This window comes from Manis javanica, chromosome 11 (genome assembly GCF_040802235.1).
Source record: "Manis javanica isolate MJ-LG chromosome 11, MJ_LKY, whole genome shotgun sequence".
Lineage (NCBI taxonomy): Eukaryota > Metazoa > Chordata > Mammalia > Pholidota > Manidae > Manis > Manis javanica.
The window spans coordinates 40,837,178-40,860,466 of record NC_133166.1 but is presented as its reverse complement, the minus strand read 5'-3'; the positions used below and the strand labels follow the sequence as shown (position 1 = coordinate 40,860,466).

At 38.5% G+C, this 23,289-nt stretch overlaps 1 protein-coding gene across 2 annotated transcripts in view; it reads right to left on the bottom strand.

Annotated features, from left to right (window-relative positions):
• The window catches only part of NELL1 (neural EGFL like 1), an 865,070-nt gene that overhangs the window by 427,709 nt on the left and 414,072 nt on the right, over positions 1 to 23,289 (bottom strand). For both annotated transcript variants that reach the window (XM_037027141.2, XM_073216324.1), the window contains exon 13: positions 10,749 to 10,874. In XM_037027141.2, the coding sequence (XP_036883036.2) occupies positions 10,749 to 10,874 (126 nt within the window). The remainder of the gene's footprint in view (positions 1 to 10,748; positions 10,875 to 23,289) is intronic.

Sequence of the window (23,289 nt, the reverse complement as noted above, 5' to 3'; positions counted from 1 at the left end):
AATTGCTGCCAAGAAAATCTTCTCACATAATTAATTGTGACAGATTATTTCCTTGGAATAAGTTGCTATAAATAAATATTTTGAGGCCTTTTGATGCATACTATCAAATTACTCTCAAGAGAGTTTGTACCAATTTACGTTCCTATCAGCCATGTATTTCCTGTTTCCTGAACCATTACCAGAAAAGGGACAATTAACATCAACATAAATATATATCCATCTACATATCTATACACAGTCACATATTTAAATTCAGTATAATTAGTACCTAACTACATTTTTTAATTACTCCCAAACTTAAAATGTTTTCAAAGCTTTGAGTATATTCTAATCGATGCTGTCAATTGCCTGTTAACTGTGGATCTACACACACACACATGTTCACTTTCTTTGACAACAGAACCCAAATTTTCTTTAGATGTAAGCCAAATACTATAAAGAAAGCTGGGACCTACCCTACCCTCAGGGATAAGTCATGCTTCAAGGTAATTCTATTTACCTTTCTAGGATAGAATTTGTTAATAGGCATTTTAAACAGTTTTGACCAATGACACATGAAAACAAACTTGCTAGGGACAGACTCCTGATAAAGTCATTGTTGGTCTTTAAAGACTCTAGGAAGGGAATCCTTTTCCCTTTTGACTTTGGGACACAGTCAATTCAGGATCTGATTCTCAGAGTTTTCAGCCATTTTGAGACCTCCAAGGGAGCTACATCAAGTTTCAAACTCTCACACTGAAAACGAAGTAAAATGCTGGAAACACTCCGTGTCACTGATGATGTCATAAGCAACCAAATTAACTACTTCTGGAAACACTCTCCCTCTTGACTTTTTATTATGACAGTATAAATTTATCATTTTAGCCAGTGGAGATAAGGCTTTTTTTCTTTTCTTTCAACTAAAATCACCTGAACTGATAAACCTGCACTGTCTCACTTTATCCTTCACAACTCTGTGAGGATGTAGAAAGGATAATGACAGAGTAGCAGAGAACTTAAACTGTTTTCCAATTCATAAAAGAAGTAAGTAGCACAGCCAAAGCTTGCAACTGGTAGAACTCATATACTAATTTACACAAAATTTTCAACATGAGATACAGAAGCCTCTGCCTTAGAAAAGTATGGAAATAGCTATGTATATGCAAACCAAGTCTTTGAGATGGAAATAAAGAATGTAAGATAGTTCACTGGCCTGTGAAAGAGAAATGACCACTCACTGTGTCAACCCAAATGTGGTATAATCAAGGCTGTAAAACTAGCTGTAACAATGTTGTAAGGGCTAAGGCATACTTAATCAAACTCCTTTATGTGAAGGCTTAATTGTGATTCTGAATGCATGACTCCAACAATAGAGAATACAGAAATATTAAAAACCTTTTATGACGAATTTGGGTCAAGAGCAACTTAATAGGTTAGTGCACAAATACCCTGGGGGCCAGCTGCTTCACTTACCCCACTTGTTCTGTAGCAGTCAGTGTGGTTCAGAGCCTTCACAATATGTGCTATTATAGAAAGAACTCCCACTTAAACCTAATAAAGAAGCCAAACACTGGGCAAGTCCTTCAGATTTATTTTCATCCTGAAATCTCAAGGTAAATGCCCTTTGATATTTTCTAAAGACATATTTGCTGGCTTTTAAAGACTATAGCATTATTTTAAGACTACTCTAACTAAATGCAATAAATATTTGGTCTCTGGTTTTTCCAGGACTACACATGGAAAAACTGAACTTGCCCTGGAAAACCAATGGTCCATAAATTTTCATCCCAGAATCACTATTTTAAGAGGCCTCCAAATTTTTTCCTGTTAGCTCCTTTTCTTGACTTCATTTCTTTCACATGCAATGGGTGGAGAAGCCCAGTTACAAACATGCATGTGCAAGTAACGGAGCTTTCTATAATTTCTTCAGCTCAACTTAATGAATGGTTCTGAATGCCTATTGTTCTGGGCTAGTAGGGTAGTAGTAACACTATCAGTCACTTTGAGGGTGTCCTGCTTCCATCAGTCTGCACCATGGCTCTAGAAGATTCCAAATGATCAAGACATTGGCCAAGAGGGAGCAGTCTGGTCCTTGTCCCATCAAACACACAGGCCGCCATGACGATGACCCACTATCTTTAGGACTCTGTGAGGCATCGCGGCACTCATGTTGCAGGTGAACATTCAGGATCTTCCCATGAGGACCCACGTGCAGAGACATCCCACAGCCTCTCTTTCTCCAGAGTCTTGCACCACCCAGAATGCAGCCTTGGAGTCAGGGTCCTTACTACAGGAACTGTCCCAGGCTCTGCCTTCTTTACCTCCTGACCCCATATTGCCCACCAGCAGTTCAAAGGAATCTTTCTCTAGTCTACAATACAGTGGGAAATTCTCCCTTCTGATTCCTCTCTTGACATTCTCTCCATGCTCCAACCCTCCCTGTTCTACAAGAGCAGTGGCTCCTAACCTTGTCTGCACACTACAATCACCTGGAAAGTTAAACAAAAACTCTGAAGCCAGGTTGCAATACTAGACCAAATGAAAATCAAAAATGTCTAGGAGTAGATTACAGATATCAACTTTTTTTATTTTTATTTTTTCATGCGCTTAAGTGATTCTAACCTGAGGTGAGGGTTAGGAAGTTCAGCCCTGAAGGATTAGGATTTTGAAATCCTGCTTTCAGTACTGTCACATCCCTGCTCTGGATGCGGAGGAGGACAACAGAGCTGATTACCTATTTAAAGGAAGGGAAGAAAAAAAAACAGGACAGACCAGCCAAACAGATGGAAACAAAAGATAAATGCCTCATAACGATCATCAGAGCTCTTAGTTGAGTTTTGAAAGATCCAAAGGTTTATGTCTTATTTTAACTTCTCTTATTCGATATATTGGTGGATGTTTTCTGGTACCTGTAATGAAAAGGAGTTTTGCACTCTAAAGCATTTGATATATAGCATTTTTCACTAAAGTAAAAGTAGTCTGCAGGCGGCCCATGACTGTGATTTTATTCTTCAAGCTGTATCACCACTTCTGAGACCGAGAGCCCAGTGATTAGTCACTCCTTCCTTTTACTGCGGCCAAAGAGTCAAAAGTAAACAAGAAAAAGCACATTCAAAAAAAGCAAATGCTATGTGCCTAAAAGGTAAGGATAATCAGCAGATAACTTCCTACTGTGTGCTATCAAATTGAGAATGTTCAGTTTTTATCCTCACTTCATATGGCTTTGCTCAGTGAGAAAATACCATGTATCTCACATTTGAAAACATTCTGTATTTCATCAACCTTACAAGCAAGGTATAAAATTTCTAACATTTAACTTTTGCTTCTAAATCTTTTAAACTCTCATCAAACCTCTTTTCAGTATAGGGTACTTCATTTTCACCATTAATAGATTAATATCTAAATTTAACTAAGCTTACTTGAAGCATTTCAAACATATACTTCCTCTAAGCTTTCTTCCACGACAATATCAAGAAAATGAAAGTCCTTTCAGCAAGGTAATGGAAATCACATGGGGTATTTGTTATCCCACTTGTTCCCTTTACTTCTTGCCTTCATGGAACATTTTTGGCATAAAAATGAATGTTTCCCCATTACTGTCAAGCACTTTCTTATTGCTACATGCTTTTGTCATAAATCACAAGTATCCTCCTTTAAAGCTGCCTGAGTACTAATGATAACATCTTATCAAACCACCTAAACACAGGGAGTTTAACTGAGGATAAATCAAAGTCAGAGACCAATAAGCCAAGCAAGCTGACCATTCCAAAAATCAAAGGGTACAGAAAAGAGAAAAGCCCCCACCCAACTTCAACTTCAGGGATGCTTCCAGTCTCAAAATCCATAGAAAAGTAGTAACAACTCAGGGATGACTTACGGGAGAGAAAGTGATTAAGACTCACATACACATTCTAAGGCTAAGAACTACTCCAGTGTCAAAGGTTAAATGCTTTAGATTTTACCCTTTCAAATGCCATGGGGAACTTTTTTAGAAAAAAGGTACAGGGCCGCATATATAATAGATGAACGTGTCAGGGAATCCCCAGCCCTCAGGGGTAATAATTAAGTTATGAAACATTTTAAAATTCTAGATAATTATTCTCAATGTTGAACCCTCAGAACTTTATTATCCCATGAGACATGATTTCTTTTTGATTTTTAACAAGGAAAAAAGTAGAAAAGAACTAGAATTTCTTTTGTTTGATGCCTTGCCTTCCCCTCTAGCATCAAGCTCAGCATCTGTTGTCTCAAATGCAGCTTTTCTGAAAGGACCATTGTTAGCAGCATAGAACTGGCAGAGGTGATGTCGGGGTTCCTTCTTTGGAATTTGTCAAGAACAAACAACTAACATGGAGTTAGATACCAACACTTATCTAAACTCTACTAAGACTTTGAAGAGAGATCAATTTGGCAAGCACTGGAACATTTTTAATAGCAAACATTTCAGTTTTCTCACTTTAAGATGTTGCCTCATTAACCATGAACTCCCTGGGTCCAGAGGTCATTTGTCACTAATCTCAGTGGCCATATTTCCTAACACTCATGACAGACACTAATAATATATTGGATATATGAATGAATAAGTGAATGAATCAATCAATCATTCAATAGCTCAATGTATCACCAAAGCTGGTAGATCTTTTTAAATCCAGACTCACTAATTTTTGGGCAAATGGAATTTTTCAATATGACTACTGACTTCTAGAAGAAAGTTAATTTCAGGCTAAATGACATGCCAAAGGAGAGAAAAAAAGTGACCCTGAGATACTTATATAACCAACGGAACAGTGGCAGCAGATGCTAATTGATTTGGGATAGAGACTAGAATGAGCTTTGGAAGTAAGGAATATCAGTAAACGAGAAGTGCTGTCAGGAACTCGGCAAACAAAGGATGTCTTCAGGCCTGTAAGTTTCTCCCAGAAAATTGTCTTTTGGAAATAAAACATCTGAAAACACCTAATAGTGGCCAACATCTATTATACACTTCACCTACTGTATAGGCAAATACCTCTTAGGGAAAGAAGTCATCTTTGCCAATAAAGAAATGAGAGATAAGAGGTAGGGACCTGCTGTATCTTGGAGAGTCAAGAGCACATTTGGCCTAACAGGCTTATTTTCAGAACACCAAGGTCAATCTCAGAGTTTCAGCTTACTACAGAAGTGTCTGATGGAGGCCCTTGAATCTGGCCCAAAGGAAAAACGACCATCATGGAGAATGCTTGTCTCTTAGCTCTACTCGTCCCCATCCCTAATCCCCAAGGTAAAATCCTAATGTAATCCGGTCACTACATGCTAACAAGCCTCAGTAAATTCCAATAGCTCCTTTCGGCTTACAAAAAACATCCCAAACACTCCAACCTGGCAATCAAGCACCTTTTTCTTGTTGTGTTTTGCTTGTACTTCCATCATAGCACTTAGTATAATGTGCTTAATACCACAACCATTTTTTTAAATTTTTTATTAAGGTATTATTGACATATACTCTTATGAAGGTTTCACATGAAAAAACAATGTGGTTACTACATTCATCCATATTATCAAGTCCCCCCATACCCCAATGCAGTCACTGCCCATCAGTGTAGTAAGATGTCACAGAGTCACTGTTTGCCTTCTCTGTGCTACACTGTTTTCTCCATGACCCCTCACACCATACCATAATCATTTTTGAAGACTATTTTTCCATCAATTATGAACTGCTATTGAAAGAAGGTTATTTTAATCAACAGCTCCTCATGTCAAAGGAAACAAAATTTGTTGACAATCTATTAAAAGAATTAACACCATTCGTGAAAAATTTCTGTTCTCTACCTTTCAAGGCACAAAGTAGGACTTAATTTTCTCACTCCCTTGTAGTGGCTGGGGACTGGTGACTAGTTCTGATTGATGAGTTGTGGTTGGGAGGGATGTGTGTCACTTCAGATAAGAACATTTCATAGCCAATGCAAAGACTCTCCAGGCTTTTTTCTGTAATTGGGTGACTGGAAATGTTCACAATAGTATGTATTCCATCAGTTTATATCCCAAAGTAATTACAATGAGCACAGCACCCCACCTGTTGATCAGTGATCGACATATTACATGAGCAAGAAATGAAACCTTGTTATTTTAAGTCACTCATGTCTGGGGCTTTTTGTTACTGCAGAACATCCTGTCCTGACTAAGTAACTGATAAATATTTTCACATACATAATTTGACATTAAAATAATTCTCCAGCAGATATTAGCATATTTTATAAACCAATAATAATAATAAGCCCAAGGCCAGTTTTATGCATGCCTTCATTTAATAAAAACTTAGTTAGCACTGCTCTGTGCTAGGCTATGTTCTAAGTAGCCAAGATAAAGTAATGAACAAAAGGGCAAATGTCCTTGCTCACAAAAGTTAAATTCAAATAGAAAGAAGTAAGTTTTTAAAAATCATACATAAATAATAAAAACCTCAGGTGGTGAAAAGTGATATCCAGAAAATTAAAAGTAAGTGATATGATGGGAAAATGGGAGGTTAATTATGTTTAATCAGAAAAAGCCTCTCTCAGCTGACCCCTTTAGGCTGAGATTTGAATGACAGAAAAGAGCCAGTTACAATTACAGCAACAGGAAAAAAACTTCTAAGAAAGAGCAACAGCACATGCAAAGGTCCTAAGGCTGAACAAGCTTGTTGAATGGAAAAAATGTCAAAGGCACAGTGGTCAGATCATAATGGACATGGATGGAAACGGTACAAGATAAAGTCAAAGAGGTAGAAAAGAGAAAAGCTATATGAGGTTTTATATCAAAATATGGAGCATGGATTTGATTTTCTGTGTGATCAGACACTACATGAGAGTTTTAAGCAGATTTATATGATTTCTGTTTTAAAAAGTTTGTTCTAGCTGCTATTGGAAGAGTGAGTTACCATGGAGCAAGACTGGACCAGAGACTCCAGTGTGGTGACCACTGCAGAAGTCTAGTAGTTTGGTGGTAGAGGATATGGACAGGAGTGGACTCAGAAGTAGGACAGGGTGTAGAGGACAGAGTGAGCAAGACTGGTATATGACTGAAAGTGGAGGGGCAAGGGAAAGCAAGCAATTAAGTATAACCCCTACCTTTTTTTGACTTGAAAATTGTGTAGATGGTGCTTGCATTTGCTGAGATGGGGAAAACTGGAAGAGGATGAAGTTTGCAGAGGTAGAAAGAAATCAAAAGTTCTGTCTTATATACATTAATATGAGATGCCTAGTAAACATCTATGTGTACATATCAAATTGAATATGTAATCCAAAAGCTCAGGAAAAAGATTGAAACCAGACAGAAATTTAGGAGTTACTGACATAGGGTGTTCAGTTAAAGTCATAAGATGGAATGAAGGCATCTAAAAACAATATGTGGATGAGCAGGAGAAGAGAGTGCAGAGTAGAGCCCTAAAGCACTTTAATCTTTAAAACGTTAACAAGAACAGCTAGGGACATTGGGCAGGAGTAGCCAGCAAGAGAGAAGGAAAACCAGGAAATATGATATCTCAGAAGTCAAGAAAAGAATGTGTTTAAAAGAGGTGTGGTCAGCTCTGGTCAGCTCTAAATGCCGCTGAGAGATCACAGAAGAACAGAGCATTAGATTCAGCAGAATGGAGTTGATGGGTGACCTTGATAATGTAGTCTCTGTGGAATGGTGAACATGTATGTGAGAAGAGGAAATGCAAATGAGGACAATAACCACAGACAATTAAATGGAGATGTTTTGCTGTGAATACGAGCTGAAAAATAGGGCAGTAGGTAGGAAGTAATCTGGGATCAAAGAAAGATTTTCTAAGGAAAAATTTTTTACTCCTCATTCTACGACCAATGGAAATCCAAAACACTCATCAAAATTTCTGAAATTCCTGGGAGGAGGCTGTGGTGATAGTGATGTATGTGTGTCTAAGCGTAAGATGGAGGGCAGGGAAAGGGTAGGAATGGTTACTTTCTCTTGTCCACTAAGGAAACTTTCATCCTGTTGGCATGGGATGGGAAGAGTTTCACCCAGCATTCAGGGTGGGTAGACTTTGCTGAAAGGCTGAAGGTCATGAAGAAGACTTACACTGCATACTGTATAGCAAACAAGAGAAATATCTCATGGTAAATACTCCTTTCCTTAAAATTTCTTTCACTTCTCCTTTCACTGGCTGGTTTCCACTGGCGGCCTGTCCTCCACACTACCTAGCCTTCTGCTCTCTGACTTGTTCCTCTCTCCTCCCTCTTGTTTTTCACTTTTGTTCTTTCTAACTTTTGTGTTCTCTTTCAGACAAAATACACATATGCAAACAAAACAAAGAAGTGGTGTGTGTGTGTGTGTGTGTGTGTGTGTGTGTGTGTGTGTGTGTGTGTGTGTGTGCATGCTAATGTGTTTGTATAGATTTTTCCATGCAGAACTACGCCGTCTTTTTGGGGGGCAGGGCAGAGGAGGAATGCCTGGGTGCCCACTGACACCCATACCCTTGTCTTTTACTTCAAACAACACAGTTTCTTTTAGAAAAATAATTCTAGAGCTAGTTCTTAAATAACACATTTTGCATCTTGTCCCATATATAAACCACCAGGCAGAGCACCTCTCTTGAAAAGGTTTTCAACAAGCACCAGCATTTCCTTTTTCCCCCAGTGGAAAAACAAGAGCAGAGGTGGTATTCTGATGTAATTTCAACAGGCCTTTTCACAGAGTGGGGCCTTAATTAAGGTTTGAGCTGCATGATATGGTGTGGTTATGTTGGGTTGATATCCACTGGTTCCTTCTAATCTAAGGGTTAAAATAGGTCAAGACCTGGATTTACTATTAAAAACAAAGAAATAATGAAATAGGCATCTGCAACATCACATATTTTTAAATTGTGTTTGTCTATAGGTCCAAAAGAGTTTTTTAGCCCCTTAAAATGTTTAGATCTCAGCATGCTATGTTTATTCAATCTCTTTCTTTTTTCTCTAGGAATTTTAGTTATAATATGTAAAAGGTAGATAAATGAAATTTGGCCTTCTGTGGCTGTCAGAAACCTGAGATCTTCAGCCCCTTAGTTGAAGAACAGTTATTTATAAATATACAAAATCAATGGCAAAGGTATTTGGACATAGACACATACTTCCCTAACTTTTGCAACTTTTTGCACTTCTGAAAAGGTCACCCAGAATAAAATACATTAAGAAAAGAGGGACATTCCATTCTGAGTGAAGAATTCAGTTTTTATATGCCAATGTTCTTAGTACAAAGAAAAAGATTCAGGAGTCAGAAAAAAGTACGGCATGACTGATATCTTGCGTTCAAGAGGCCCTTCTCTTATGGGTTTCAGATTCCTCTTTAAAGACACTAGACCAAGAGAAGAAAAACTCAGAATCATCTATCACCCTTCACCAGTTTACTGTTCACATCTCCATCTGCACCATTGGAAGTATACCGAAACCTGAAAACAAATACTCCACAAAGCCAAGATTGTTCACACAAAGGCATGAACCACAGTCCCTGGCATTCCAGTTTCATGCTTAGAGCCAGTGATACAGGGAGACAATGGGGAAACTGACAGTCAGTATATAATCAATGAAAAGTCCTGACTGGCTTGCATATGCCCAGTCCCTGCCCCTCTTTAAATTTAATCCTTGTCTTTCCCAATGGGAACAGAGTGCATTTTCTCATATGCAAAAACATTTCATCATGACAGAAGGAAAATAGTTTGATACTTTTCTATTTTTGGAACTGATGTCTCTTAGGCCCTCAGGGTTACTATAGGGAATTGAGATTTCAATTTCAAATCATACACCCATGCATGCATGCACACACATACTGACAGAAATACTGGGAGTTAAAATAAATTATGTAGATTTCCCTGTATGGCCCCAGAAGATGACTGGTTAGCCAGAGACGGGTAAGATTCCTCAAGGGAGGAACAACCTAAGACAGGCACAGTCGCAGGGGGGCCATCAGGTGAGAAATTGGGGATCAACAGAGGTGAGGCTTAGAACCTCACCCCCCCCTGTTTTGAGAGAAATCTTCTGCATCCGTAGATGTTTTGTTGCCCTTGTCTAGCTTGGATTAATACTTAGCCTATAGGCACACACCTGATCATCTACATTTGCTTTCTTACAGCACTAAACTATGTTTTCTACCTCTATCTTACATCTACCTACCACTTCAGCATTATTAAAAAATAATAATAATAATAATAATAATAATAAAAATAATAATAATGGAGAAATGTGGGATTCACATATAAATCAAGTATAAAAAAAAAATCAAACGAATATTCATATTTGACCTGATTGTTTATAGTTCATAATGCGTGATCAAAACCGAAAGTTTCTGTGATGACTGCCCGTGTACTGTTCACCATGTAAGAACTTATTCACTATGTAAGAATTTGTTCACCATGTAAGAACTTGTTCGTTGTGCTTCAGAAGATCGGAGATTGATGAGAATTAGGCTTGGGGTGGATTAATGATTGTGCATTGAGTCCCCTGTACAGAATTTTATTGTTGTTAACTGTTAACAACCATTTGATCAATAAATATGAGAGATGCCCTCTCAAAAAAATAAAAATAAAATATAAATAAAAGTAATAAAAATGTGCTAAAAAATAATAATAAAATAAATTATGTAGATAAATTTCTTTTATCATCACTTTTTTTCTCAAAACCTGAGGGTAAAATAATATGCAAAAGGAGAACTAGTTAGGTAAAAATAGTACCTAGTGCACTTGGAGCTCAATGTAACAACACAGATAGGATACAGAGAAGGGTTGAGTCAGAAAACCAACTTTGCTTCTTAATGCTCACCTGTACAAGAGAAGTCATCCACACGAATGTATCCCGGGACACAGTCACAGCGATATAACCCAGGCAGGTTGACACACACTGTATTGGCATGACAGTAATGCATCTTAGCTGCACACTCATCAATATCTGAGGGAGAAAGAAGGAAACAATATCACATGAGTCGAATGATCAAACCAGAGTGTAACCATCTTACAATGAAATTAGAAAAGATGAATGCCCATTGACGCCAAGAGAAAAAGTGAGATGTACTAAACACAATAGCTTATGTGCAAATGCAGCTGGTGCATTTGATCCCATCTTAAGCTAAAAGTATAGAAAGATTCATGGTTAGATACAATACTTAAGAACCCAAGAAATATGAGGACTGAATATACTATTATTAATTTCTCACCTAGGAGGACAGTTGATTTAAATGTCCAAAAATCAAAGAGTTCTCATGAGTTGATACCAGTTAATATTTATTAGGTTTCCACTGTCCCTGGTGTAGCTTTTATCAGAGAGATCAAGGGGCTCCAGCCCCCCTCTACTGGTGTATCTTACTAAGACATGCTTTAATCCATCTGTTACAAAATGATGCTGTACAGTTCCTCCCATGTTGTACTGTGCATACAGAGAGCAGCTGTTGTCTAATGCAAATTAATGTCTTTCATCCCTTGACCTGGAGATCCATCCAGTACGAGAGAACAAAGGGTTGATTCAACAAAAAGATCTTTTTGTCTTTGGGATGGAAGTCAGAGCATTACCTGCTTTCTCATAGAAGTTCATGGTAAGAATTAAAATAACCTACAATTTTAAGTACACAGTTAAGTCTTTTCTGGAGGTTGTTTTCCAAAATGGTTTTATGTCCATTTTGCTCAGACTGCTTCTGTGTGACAGCTAAAGAGAGGGAGAGAGATCAGCACAGTAGGGGAATTCAAGCTAGAAAATGTGAGCTCTAGCTCTGCCTCTGCTACTTTCCAGGCTGTGACTTACATTTAACCACTCTGAGTCTCAGAGTCCCCAACAGTTTGTTCTAAGGGTCAGTTCTCTACTTACTGCTTTACATCTTTAAAGGTGTTATCTAATTTAGTCCATATATAATTCCATGAGTGAAATATAGCACTACACTCATTTTAAAGTCTAGAAAATTGAGGCTTAGAGAAGTTAAATATCTGGCTCAAAGTCACCCTGCTAGAACATGTTATACCCAGGATTTGAACTCAGAACTAATCTCTCTCTCTTACTATGATTTACTTCATGAAAACACCTTGAAAATTATAATTAGTCAAATACAGAGTTTTACTACTAAGATAATCATTGAAGTCATAATATCCTTCATGTATGGAAACATGGGATAAAAATAGCTGTTGAATCACTAGAAACTTCATTTTAAAAGTAAAGTACATTATTTTATTTCCTAATAAAACAAACTAAAATAACACCCAATTCTTTTCAGTGCTATAAATCTGTCAACTTACAAATAAAAATTATTGTGGGGTAATTGAGGTCCTAGTAGGAGACTCACAGTTAGTAAGACTTCCATAACTATGACATATAAGAACAAAACACCAGAAATTAATGAAATAATTCAGGCAACCAACAAAGTGTTCTACCTGAACACTAACATGTGCTTCCAAAAATGATCCAAGACAATACATAATAAAAACGAAAGGACAACAGAAATATATAAACTATATAATAAGATTACATCAAGCTAGAGTGTGGAGGGAACCCTCTTAGCAATTTAAGATAGGATAGTAACTGCACAGGAACATGAGATGTAATTCATATCTTTCTGGCAATCAGGGCACTAGAATTCTGTAACAAGTTGGTTCCTGGCATCATTTAAGCATTTTGCTTCACAGAAGAATAGACATCATGAAAGTCAAGAAGAAAAGTGCTTCAGGAAAGTAGCAATGGTCACTTTTGTCACCTGCTACTGAGAAGCTAAATAAGATAAGGAAAGAACCAACCTTTGGGTTGGCAAGAAGTTCACTGCTGAGTGTAGTAGTTTCAGGGAAGCAGTGAAGCAAAGCCCGACTGGAGTCAAAGGAAGAGTGAAACATAGGGAGGAGAGACAGAAAAACAAGGCAAACCTTTTGAGTTATTTTCCCATTAAAACACACACACACACACACACACACACACACACACATGCACACACACACAACAGGGTAGTAGCTCTAGAGAGACTTGGTACCAAGTGAGAGTCTTGTTTAAAGACAGGAAAGATCACAGCATGTGTGTATGCTGTTGGGAGTGATCCAACGTGAGTGAAGAAAATTGATGATGTAGAAGAGAGAGCAATCCTTGCAGGAATAGAGTCCTGAAGAAGCAACAGCAGCCGCGTTCCAGGGCCCAAATGGAATGGCTCATATTTACAACAAGAATTAAACAAGGAAATAAGGGAGGAGGTGGCGAAAGTTGGACATAGTGGTGGGAAGATGAAGTAGTTCTCCTCTGTTTATTTATATTTTCCCAATGAAATGAGAAGAGAAAGCAACACCTGAGAAATAGAGGGAGGAGGTATTGGAAGTTTCAAGAGAAGGGAGAAGGTATTAGTCATTTTGGAAAGAAGAAAGAATTTACTAGGGCATGCAGTAGGGTGGCTGCAGGCCACTTGTGATCTGTGGTCATTTGTGTTGAATGAGAGTACTCAGCCATGGCCATGGGTTTCTGCCAGTCTCATTCAGTATTTGGGACAAGTGCAAGGTAATTGGAAAGTTAGGTATAACGAGAGATGATTTTTTTAGGCAAATATGATGGGTAAAAAGAAATACAAGGAAATTGAGAGTATAAGAGGTGATAATGATGAGGTGACAAGGAACCTCAACTACTAAAGAGAGGACTGAGAACATGAAGAGGGAGGTAGACAGCTGAAACAGAATGGATACCACGGTGGACACTATCGCACTACCCAGATCTCTTTTCCGAACTAAAACAATTAGTCCCCCCAGCTAACGGGAGTACTGCCTGCTAAAGATCCTAGCTATTAGCCTTTTAGGAAAACTGCCCTTGGCTGAACAGAGATGCGTCAACCACAGTCACACTCCCATCCTGAGGGCAACCCACAATAATGATGGTTCTCCTTTACCCCAAGGAGGGGTAATTCTAAAGGACTATCCCCAGGTTCCGAGCACTCAGTGGGATTGCGCTAACTTCTCCCACTGCCTCATCCTGCCTGCTTCCCTCCTCCCACAGGTTTTCATTCCTTGAGCACTCCCTCATAAACTCCCTGCATGCCAGTTTCCATCTCAGAGTTTGCTTCTTGGGGAACCAAACTGCAGCAGGAGTCCTGATGGAGGCAAGGCATTATTACAGTAAGGGCGGTACAGCACATGAGATGGAAAATTAGGAGATGGAGTTACAGAGTCGTGCATCTGACATTAAGATTTTGGAGATGATTTGGTTATTGTTGATTACAAGGTCTTTCATGTGACTACAGGGGGTTGGAAAAATAGATCATTGTAAGTGAGAATTTGGGAGCACCAAGAGAAGCCAGGTATTGGAGAAGGTCAGTTGGTATTAATGTTCATGAAATAAAACAGTCTTCCTCCTTCTGGGCACATAATACAATTGTACCTCCCTACACTCCTGGAAGTTAAGCACAGCTCTGTGACTGAGCATGCAATCTGAGTAAGGCATACCATTTCTAGGTGGAAAGATTAAGAGCCAGCATTTGGCTTGCCACATTTTCTTGCTCCTGTCTTGGAAATCAAAGAAACGCAGTAACTTTCAGCCTGGGTCTGCATGTAAATAGCAGGCCAGCAGACAAGCAAGATGAAAATCTTGTGTGAGCTAGAATATGCTTTTGTTTACGTAAGCCATTAAGTCTACTATGACTAGTACAGAGGGTGACTGTGAAAGACATCTCAAAGAAGGAGATCATTAAGCTTGATCTTGCAATATGAACAGGAATTCACCAGGTAAAGAATGAAGGTAGGGAAACTACAGAAGCTAGCCTTTTTGTCTCTATAGAGTTGGGAAGGGAGAGAACCATTTATTTGTGAACATGAATTAGCCCTCTACTAAACCCTGAGACAAATTAATGAACAAAATGTCATCGTGGACCTCATAACCTAGCAAGACATTGAGTGAATCTTGTAAATTCTACCAAGAATGTGGGACCCTTTCTTAGGGGATTTGATCTAGTCTAAGCATACTGGAGAAGGATTCTCTATAGAAGAGATGCTTTATCTGAGACCTGAAATACAAGTAAAATAGATGAGGAGGAGAGGAATAACATATCAGAGAAAACTGTCTGAGAAGAAGTAGTTAGAGGAGGGAGCTTTGGCTATTTAAAACAAAACAGGGAGAAAAATCTCAGGCCAGATCCTGCTAGGCCTTGTAGGCCACGGGAAGGAGTCTGGGCTTTCATCAAAGTAGTGACACAGTCCAATTTCTGTTTTAAAAATATCACTTGGCTGCAGTGAAGAGAAGGGACTAGAGCAGGGCAATATGAAGGCTAAATCACCTCAGTATTTACTCACAGAGATACAGCCACACTGAACTCCATCTCATTCTGTGAGGATGCCCAGACATTCTTTAAGGTGAGAAACTAGTCAGGACTTACCCTGGAGGCAATTCAATCTTCAACAGATGGGCCACAGCTGCCAACCTGGCTGCTGACTCAAATGAATGTTTACTTGTCATGGACCCTTGTCAGCTCCTCCCAGAAACTCCTGGCTCATTTCCCTTAGGCCACTGGATAAATGATGAGAAACTTTCCCAGTTTCAGGATGAGTGGGGGATGGCATGGCAACATATTTGCCCTAAGAAAGATTCCTCTCCATTCTTAGGGAAAGGCCCAGCCCTGAAGAGAGTTTCTATTGGACTCAGGAGTACTTCAAAGGCAAATCTGATTACAGACTCAAAACAGAATTAACTAATATCTTCAAAGAGCTGGGATATCTTGAGAAATAGGGAATGACTAAGGTTTTAAAAATGAGCTTGACAAATGCTGCTTTTTGTTCAAAGACTAAAGATTCTGAAAGGCAATGGATAATTACAAATACACACCCAAACAGAACTCCCTTACAAGAGAGAATAAACAGATGCTCACAGAGAGAAATGAAGTGAGCCCAAAGCAGTGAGGACTTTAACCACCTGAAAAGTCATTTGACCTTTGCCCAGATGCTCTGCTTGAAGCAGATCTCTCCACCAATGGTCTCTCCCAGTGTGATATTCCCCCAAAAGCCAGGAGGCAAGATGAGGCTACACCTGAGGCTGAGCCTAAAGGCGGAAGTTAAACACACCACTGTGCAGACTCAAACTGAAGGCCTGAATCAGTCCAGGTTTTCTAAGAGGAAGCACAGTTAACCTAACTACTGAATGGATGGATGGGTTAAAAAAAAAATCATGCACAGGGTGATGCCAAGATAAATACCCTCAGAGGGTGACAGGGTAAACTAGGAATAGTCCCTGGCACCTGCTTACTACTCAATAATTATCTGTTGTTTGCATATATCAGACACCATGCTAGGTACTCTAAAGGTATCATCTCACCACTCCATTTACTTTTGACTACTATAGGAGATAGACATCAGAGATTAAGTCACTTGCCCAAAGCACAAAGTCAGCAAATATAAGAGGTTTGGATCCACACAGTCACACATAAAAGTTGGCGTTGTTTTCACTGTGTGAGTTGGAACCTTCAATAATACTTCAGCCCTATGACTACATTAGATATGTTTGATGCTACCACAAAGTGTATGGAAACAAGTAGATCTCCCAATTCTATATTCTTATGAAATCCTGTTTTGATATTTGTTCTGGTATTATAGTCTGTTAAAATAGCAAAGCTAAATGTCCATCAACACAAGAATGGATAAGGAAGAAGTGGTACATATGTACAAGGGAGCATTACTCAGCCATAAAAAAAGAAGGAAATCTTGCTATTTTCAAAAACATGGATAGACCTACAGCTATTAGGCTAAGTGAAGTAAGACAGAGAAAGACACGTAGTATATGATTTCACTTACATATGGAATCTAAAAAACAAAAAAAAGGTATAAATAGACTCATAAACATGGAGGAAAAACTGATGGTGGGTGCCATAGGGGAGAAGGTAGGGATGGGAAAAATAGGTGAAGGGGATAAAGAGATACAATCCCAATTATAAAATAAAGTCATGGGGATGAACAGCACAGCACAGGGAATGATGAATAATACTTCAATGTATTTGTATCACGACAGCTGGTAACTACACTTACAGTGAGCATTTCATGACATATATAATTGTCAGGTCATTGTACACCAAAACCAATATATTGTGTATCAATTACACTTCAATAAAAAAATTTGTTAATAAAACAAACTAAGGGTAAAAGGTCATAAACCACTATATTTTTAGTTCCTTTAAAAAAAAAAGCAATAGTACACTGTGCACCACTGTTCTTTGGTTCTTTTAAATCAATTCTAATACTTCTCACACTCTAGGTTCCAGTGACCCAGGACTCCAAAACAGGTAGAAGCATTCTGCTCCCAGCTGGAACCCACAGCTTGATACAGTCTCTTCTCCAGCATTAAAACTATTGAGTGTCTCCTATAGGAATGCAAACTACAAACAAAGGGCTGTTTTTAAATATATATATATATATATATATATATATATTTTTTTTTTTTTTTTGTTAGCGAAACATCTATAAACCCCACTGCAGTATATATCAGTTCAAGTATAACGGGGCTCAAATTGAGATTCACTCATATAGATTGTTTGTCACCTCTGAAATATTAGAGCTCATTTTCTGGTGTCTTTTGAGGTAATAAAAATACATGATTTATGTCCCTCCCCACCATGGTGCAGTAGTTTGTTTCATTTTAAAAAGATACACTTATGGACTTTAAAATGAAACTTGATGTGGTATTATGATTCTTCACATATCACCAGCCTCCATCTGCATAAGAGAGTTCAGAGCAAACACAGACCCGAATCTGGCATCATCGTCACTAAATTAGAATGCAAGATCTGAGTAGCAAAGATAGAAGCAAATGCAAAGAATTCTCTTAATAAAATGGTGCCACCTACTCAAGATTTGTTCATAAGAAGTTTCTAGAGAAAGGCAACCCAAGAAGGGTTGGACCCAAGAGGCTTGGGAGGAGGTGGTCAGGGGGAGGTCATGTCCCACACTCCATGTACATTTAAAAAGGAAACAGAGTGAGGAAAGAAACCCAGTGTGTACTGAGACTGTGCTCTGTACCCAGCAGTGCATCTCATCACCATTCCCAACCATCCCATGGACTGGATCAGAAACGACAGGTTAAGTACCAGAATTTCAGCCAAGGAGCAGACTTATTACTCTTTGACTGTTGGACCAAGAGCGCTGGATAGACAGTCAAGGGTCAGGTTCAATTCCTGCTTTTTCTATTGGCTAATGTAGCACTGGGAAAATCACTTTTCTTCTCTAGACTTGGTTTTTTCATCTATAAAATGAAAGAGTTGGACCAGAGAGCATCTAAAGAATGCCCCTCTGAAGCTCTTGACACATTCTAGTCTTTCTGTCCACTCATCATAAAAGCCCACCTCTAACACAGTTTCTCTGAGCCACTCCACTTCCTCCTGTTTTGAGGAGTTTGCAGATGTTCCAGGTGCCTTTCCCAAGACACAGTCATGGAAAATACTATTAAGATGATCTGAGTCTTCACACTGTCCACTGATACCTATGTCAACCGTACATTGGCATATCCTCTGAAAGTGAAAAGCATCCAGGACTAGAAAATATATATTCACCAAAAGCGTGGCTCTGGGAAAGTTCTCCATGGACTAGTAAGATAACTTACAGAAAATTCTACCAGACTTTAACCTCTACTTTACAAAAATCATGCACTGTGGAAATCATGGTGGCATTGGCCAATCAACTGTGATGTTACAACTATCAACACCCTCAATCCGTGGCATACTTATGAAATAGATCATACATTTTTTTTTGAAAGTCAGGCCTATATGATCTCTGATTTGCACTTTTAAAAATCTGGTGAAACAGAGAAGATGTGAATTATTATGCCATTTTTCAGATGAGAAAATAGAGGCCCAGACAAACAGAAATGGAGGCCCAAAGGTACACAGATAATCACCAAGCTGATAACAGAATCAAGGTGCTCTAGCCCTGGAATTAGTGCTTTATCCAGTGTTCCAGCCAATGCTTCTCTATAGTTAAAGTTTTCTTCCTCAAGCAAGGGGAGAAAAATCAAATACTTAGAGAATCAAGGAATATAAGCCAAATGCCTACCGAAGCCAGGTAGAAGATCTACATGCAAAATGTATTCCTTCCACAAAGAAATATGGTGCCTGTTTTTCTTAAAACACCAGTCAATTTCTCTCTGTCATTCCTACTTCAGAGAAGAAAGAATTGGTTTCCTCTTATAAGAGAAAAAAGCACAGTGTAAGAGCAGTAATACATGGGAAGTGATAATGAACGCCACTGGCACAAGGACAATTGGAAGAGTTTGGGCTGTAAAAAACCAGAGCTCTAGTCGAGTAATGCCATGAAGGAGTAGTAAGAGACATCATTTATACAGCACTTGCTATGTACTAGGAACAGTTTTAAACACTTATATGCATTAACTCATTTAATACAATAACTATGAGGTACATATTATAATCACCTTTACTTACAGAAGAGAAACTAGAGACACAGGAATGTTTAAGGTCACATAGGCAGGAAGTGTCCCTGGACTGCTAAGAAATGAATTCAGACAACATGGCCCCAGATTCTGTACACGCTACCCTCGTATTGCCTCTCTGGGATTGTGGATTAGATCTCTGATCTTTTTAGAGAAGCTTCATATCCAAACAATTTTTTTTTAATATTGGCTTCATTTTTTTTCAAACATTTTCAAGCAAAACATATCAGCCTATCAGATTCAACCCATGAATGTCTGTGCCTTAAAGCATGTACCACAAGGTGCTTACTGGGCAGAGAGGAAGGAAAATTACAGTAGGGAGCAAGAAGAAGGGGGGAGGAAGAAAGGGAGGGAGGAGAGACGGAAAGGGACAGGACGTGAAAGGAAGGAAACAGAATTGAAACAGAAGAAAAATAATTAAGACCACCTAGGGAGGTGCCTAGATAACTTCCATGGGCTGAAATGTGTGCCCTCAAATTTCATACTTCCACAAGGTGAAATGTGTGCCCTCAAATTACCCCCCAAAGGCCCCATCTCCAAATAGTATCAGAACCCTAACTAACTTCTGATGCTATTTGAAGATGGAGCCTTTGGTGGGTAATTACATTTAGACGACATTATGAGAATGGTGTCTCATGATGAGACCCGTGCTGGTGTAAGGGACTCCTGAGAGCTTGTCTTGCTCTCTGTCGGCCATATGAGGATGCAGGGAGAAGGCAGCAATCCTAAGCCAGGAAGAGAGAGCCCAAGACCCCAACAATGCAGGCACCCTGATATCAGACTTCCAGCTTTCAGAACTGTGAGTAAATAAATTCATGCTGTATAAACCATCCAGTCTAGATATTTTGTTAGGGCAGCCCCAGCTGACTAAAATAACCCATTAAATTTCTCCATGGCACAGTGAAATGGATTTTTAGATTATCTTCTAAGATATGTGTCAAACAAACATGTTGCCTGCCAGATTAAGTATTTGCAAATTAAATATTCAAATAAACTTTTGATCATCCCATGCCTACAGAAGTCGTGTTAGGACTAAATATACCATGAAGTAGAAGTTGGATTGTTGGATTTATGCCATTTTAAAAGTATTTTCTGGATATAGGTGTGTCAGATATTTGGAAATGCAGGTGAAATTGTTTATTTCCCCTTTTGGGCTCTATTTCAGAATCAAATACTGTCATCAAGTAACATGTCTCTTTGTGCCAATGGGAATCGCAGCTTACCAATTTCTAGCTGACAGTTAGAAAAGCATTTTAAGGCACCACCCTCTGACTTTTTTCCCAGCCTAGCATTTTTTACCATCCACAGTGTCCAAAAACTGATGCTGAGTATCTTTAAGGAAAGCAGACTGAGTAGAAAGTGATTAATTCCACTTTGACCTCGGACTGTGCCCCAGCCTATCTGAATCTGTCAGCATCTATACTCTACTTCAGCCAATGGGACCAACAAAAATAGTGAGTGTGTCCAAAGAGGTCCAAGGCTTCCTTATGAGTCATGAGTTAGCTGGACTAATCAAAAAACACAGTCACAGTGGAAATGTAGAAACTACAATGGTCTCCTGTCTTCCCTACAATTGAGAAAGGAAATTAAAGAGATATTAAGAGATTGCTGGATTCCATAGGCAGTAAGACTGCAAAGATCAGCAGGATGTGCTTCCTGTTTTCTGGCTTTTATGTTAAATGAAAAAAGCCAAACCATACAGAACATGTCCTAATCCAGCAGAGAGGCAATCACAGGAACATGAAGCTTGTTGGGGCCATCGGAGTCCTACAAGGGAAAAAATGGCTAATTCCAACTACAGGGATTAGGGAAGGATTCACCCAGAAGATCTTATTTAAAGTCTTGAGAAGGCAAAAAATGCCTTCATAAAATATAAATGGCCTTTCCTTATTACTGATTGAATTGGGCAGTGATTCTTTTTTTCCCCAGCTTTACTGAGATATAACTAACATAAAAGATTGTGTGGATTTAAGGTATATAACATGTAAACTTAAACAACTGATACTGCAAAATGATTACTTAACTAATCATGTTACATAACTACCATGTATTTTATTGTGGTAGATTAAAGGTCTACCCTCTCAACAACTTTCAAATATATGATATAGCATTATTAACTGTAATCACTATGCTGTACATTAGATCCTAAACAGTTATTCATCTAATAACTAGAAGTTTGCATTCTTTGGCCATCAAGAGATGAATGGATAAAGAAGGTGAAGAGTACACATATATATGGACTCTTCAGCTGTGAGAAAAAAAGGAAATCCTGCCACTTGCAACAACACAGATGGAGCTTGCATTAAGCAAAATTAAATAAGCCAGACAATGACAGGCAATTATATGAAGCCACTTACACATGGAATCTGAAAAAGCCAAACTCAAAGAAACAGAGATTACAATGGTGGCTACCAGGGACAGGGGGAAATGGGGGGATGTTGGCAGCTATTCTTCTGCTTTACAAAGATAAAAGAAAGTCAGCCAAGATGAGTGAGATGGGAGAGGGCAATATCACCAGCAAAGCCAGCTATATCCTACCTCTGGTTGCAACTATACCTTATAATAGTAGTGGCACTTATTGGTTACTACTTTGTGCCAAGCAGTTTTAAGTGCTTTGCATGTATCTTTTCATGTCATCTTCACAAGTACCATACAAGTAGGTATCTATTAATATTTTTATTTTGTGGAAGAAAAAGAAATTAACCAGCTGGATGATGACCTCAGGGAATTTGAACCTCTGGCATCTATTGTATTCTGCCTCTCTTACAATGCCACCTTAGTTTTCTGTTTCTTAATAAGAATAGCCACCCTTCCTCGGTTAATTAACTAGCAAGCTACTGGTCATGACTGGCCAAATTATTCACTTACCATTCTTCCCATGCAGTCAAAATTGAGTGCACAGGCTTTGGTCTTTTAAGAGTAAATGATCTGGTACCAGAGGTTTAGATTCAATTCACTACAGAATCAAATTAAACAGTGATTAAATACCAGACTATGATTACACAAACAGAGGCCTGTGGACCTAGGAGCAAATAGCTAATAAACACAACCTGGGTTTGATTAAACCAGTGCCTGTCTTACAGCACCTGTATGATGAATGATGATCGCCTGAATGTATTCAGAAAGGCAAGCTACTTCTTTGTATGTTTCCCCATGTGGAGAGATTCCTTAGATGAAATAATCTTGAACTGAAATCAGTATTATTCCCAATTCCAAATTCTTACACATCTAACTGAATCTATTTAATCTAATATGAAAACCAAAATCATGAAGTGTTTAAGCTGGTCCATAAAAATCACCAAGTCCAGACTACTATGCAATGTGATTGTTGAAAAAATACAAAAATGAATGGATAGGGAGAATAAAGAAAAAAATAAACACGAAATAATGACTCATAATCCATTTTCCTCTGAAAACACATCCAAAGGTAGAATGGAAAATACCATTCAAAAGGAGGAATACAGAAGAGAATCTGGTTTCCATATAGTCCATTAGTCTTAAATTATTTTTAAATGGAAGAACCCTTTTAAAAATAATAAGAACTAACATCTGTATACTTATTAAATGCCAGGTACTTCCCTGTACATATTAATTCATTTCATCTTCATAATAACCCTTTGATGTAGTTTTTTGTTTGTTCGGTTGTTTTTAGATCAGGAAATTGAAACACGGAGAGACTAAGCAACTTGCCAAGGGCACGCAATTAAGAGGCAGAGCTCGAATCAAGTCCAGGTAGACCAAGCTCCAAAAGTAATGCTTCAGTGTCCATTTGCTCACTCTCAGCCAGAGTGACATCACCTGCAAGGGGGTGAAAAACTAGCTCTTAGAAGAGCAAAAAAATTTTAGACATCATAAAAGTTTGTGATTCTCTAAAAGGTACTTACACATGAATAGAGGCACAAGTGTATCTACGGTTTTAAAATTTCATGGGATAGTGATA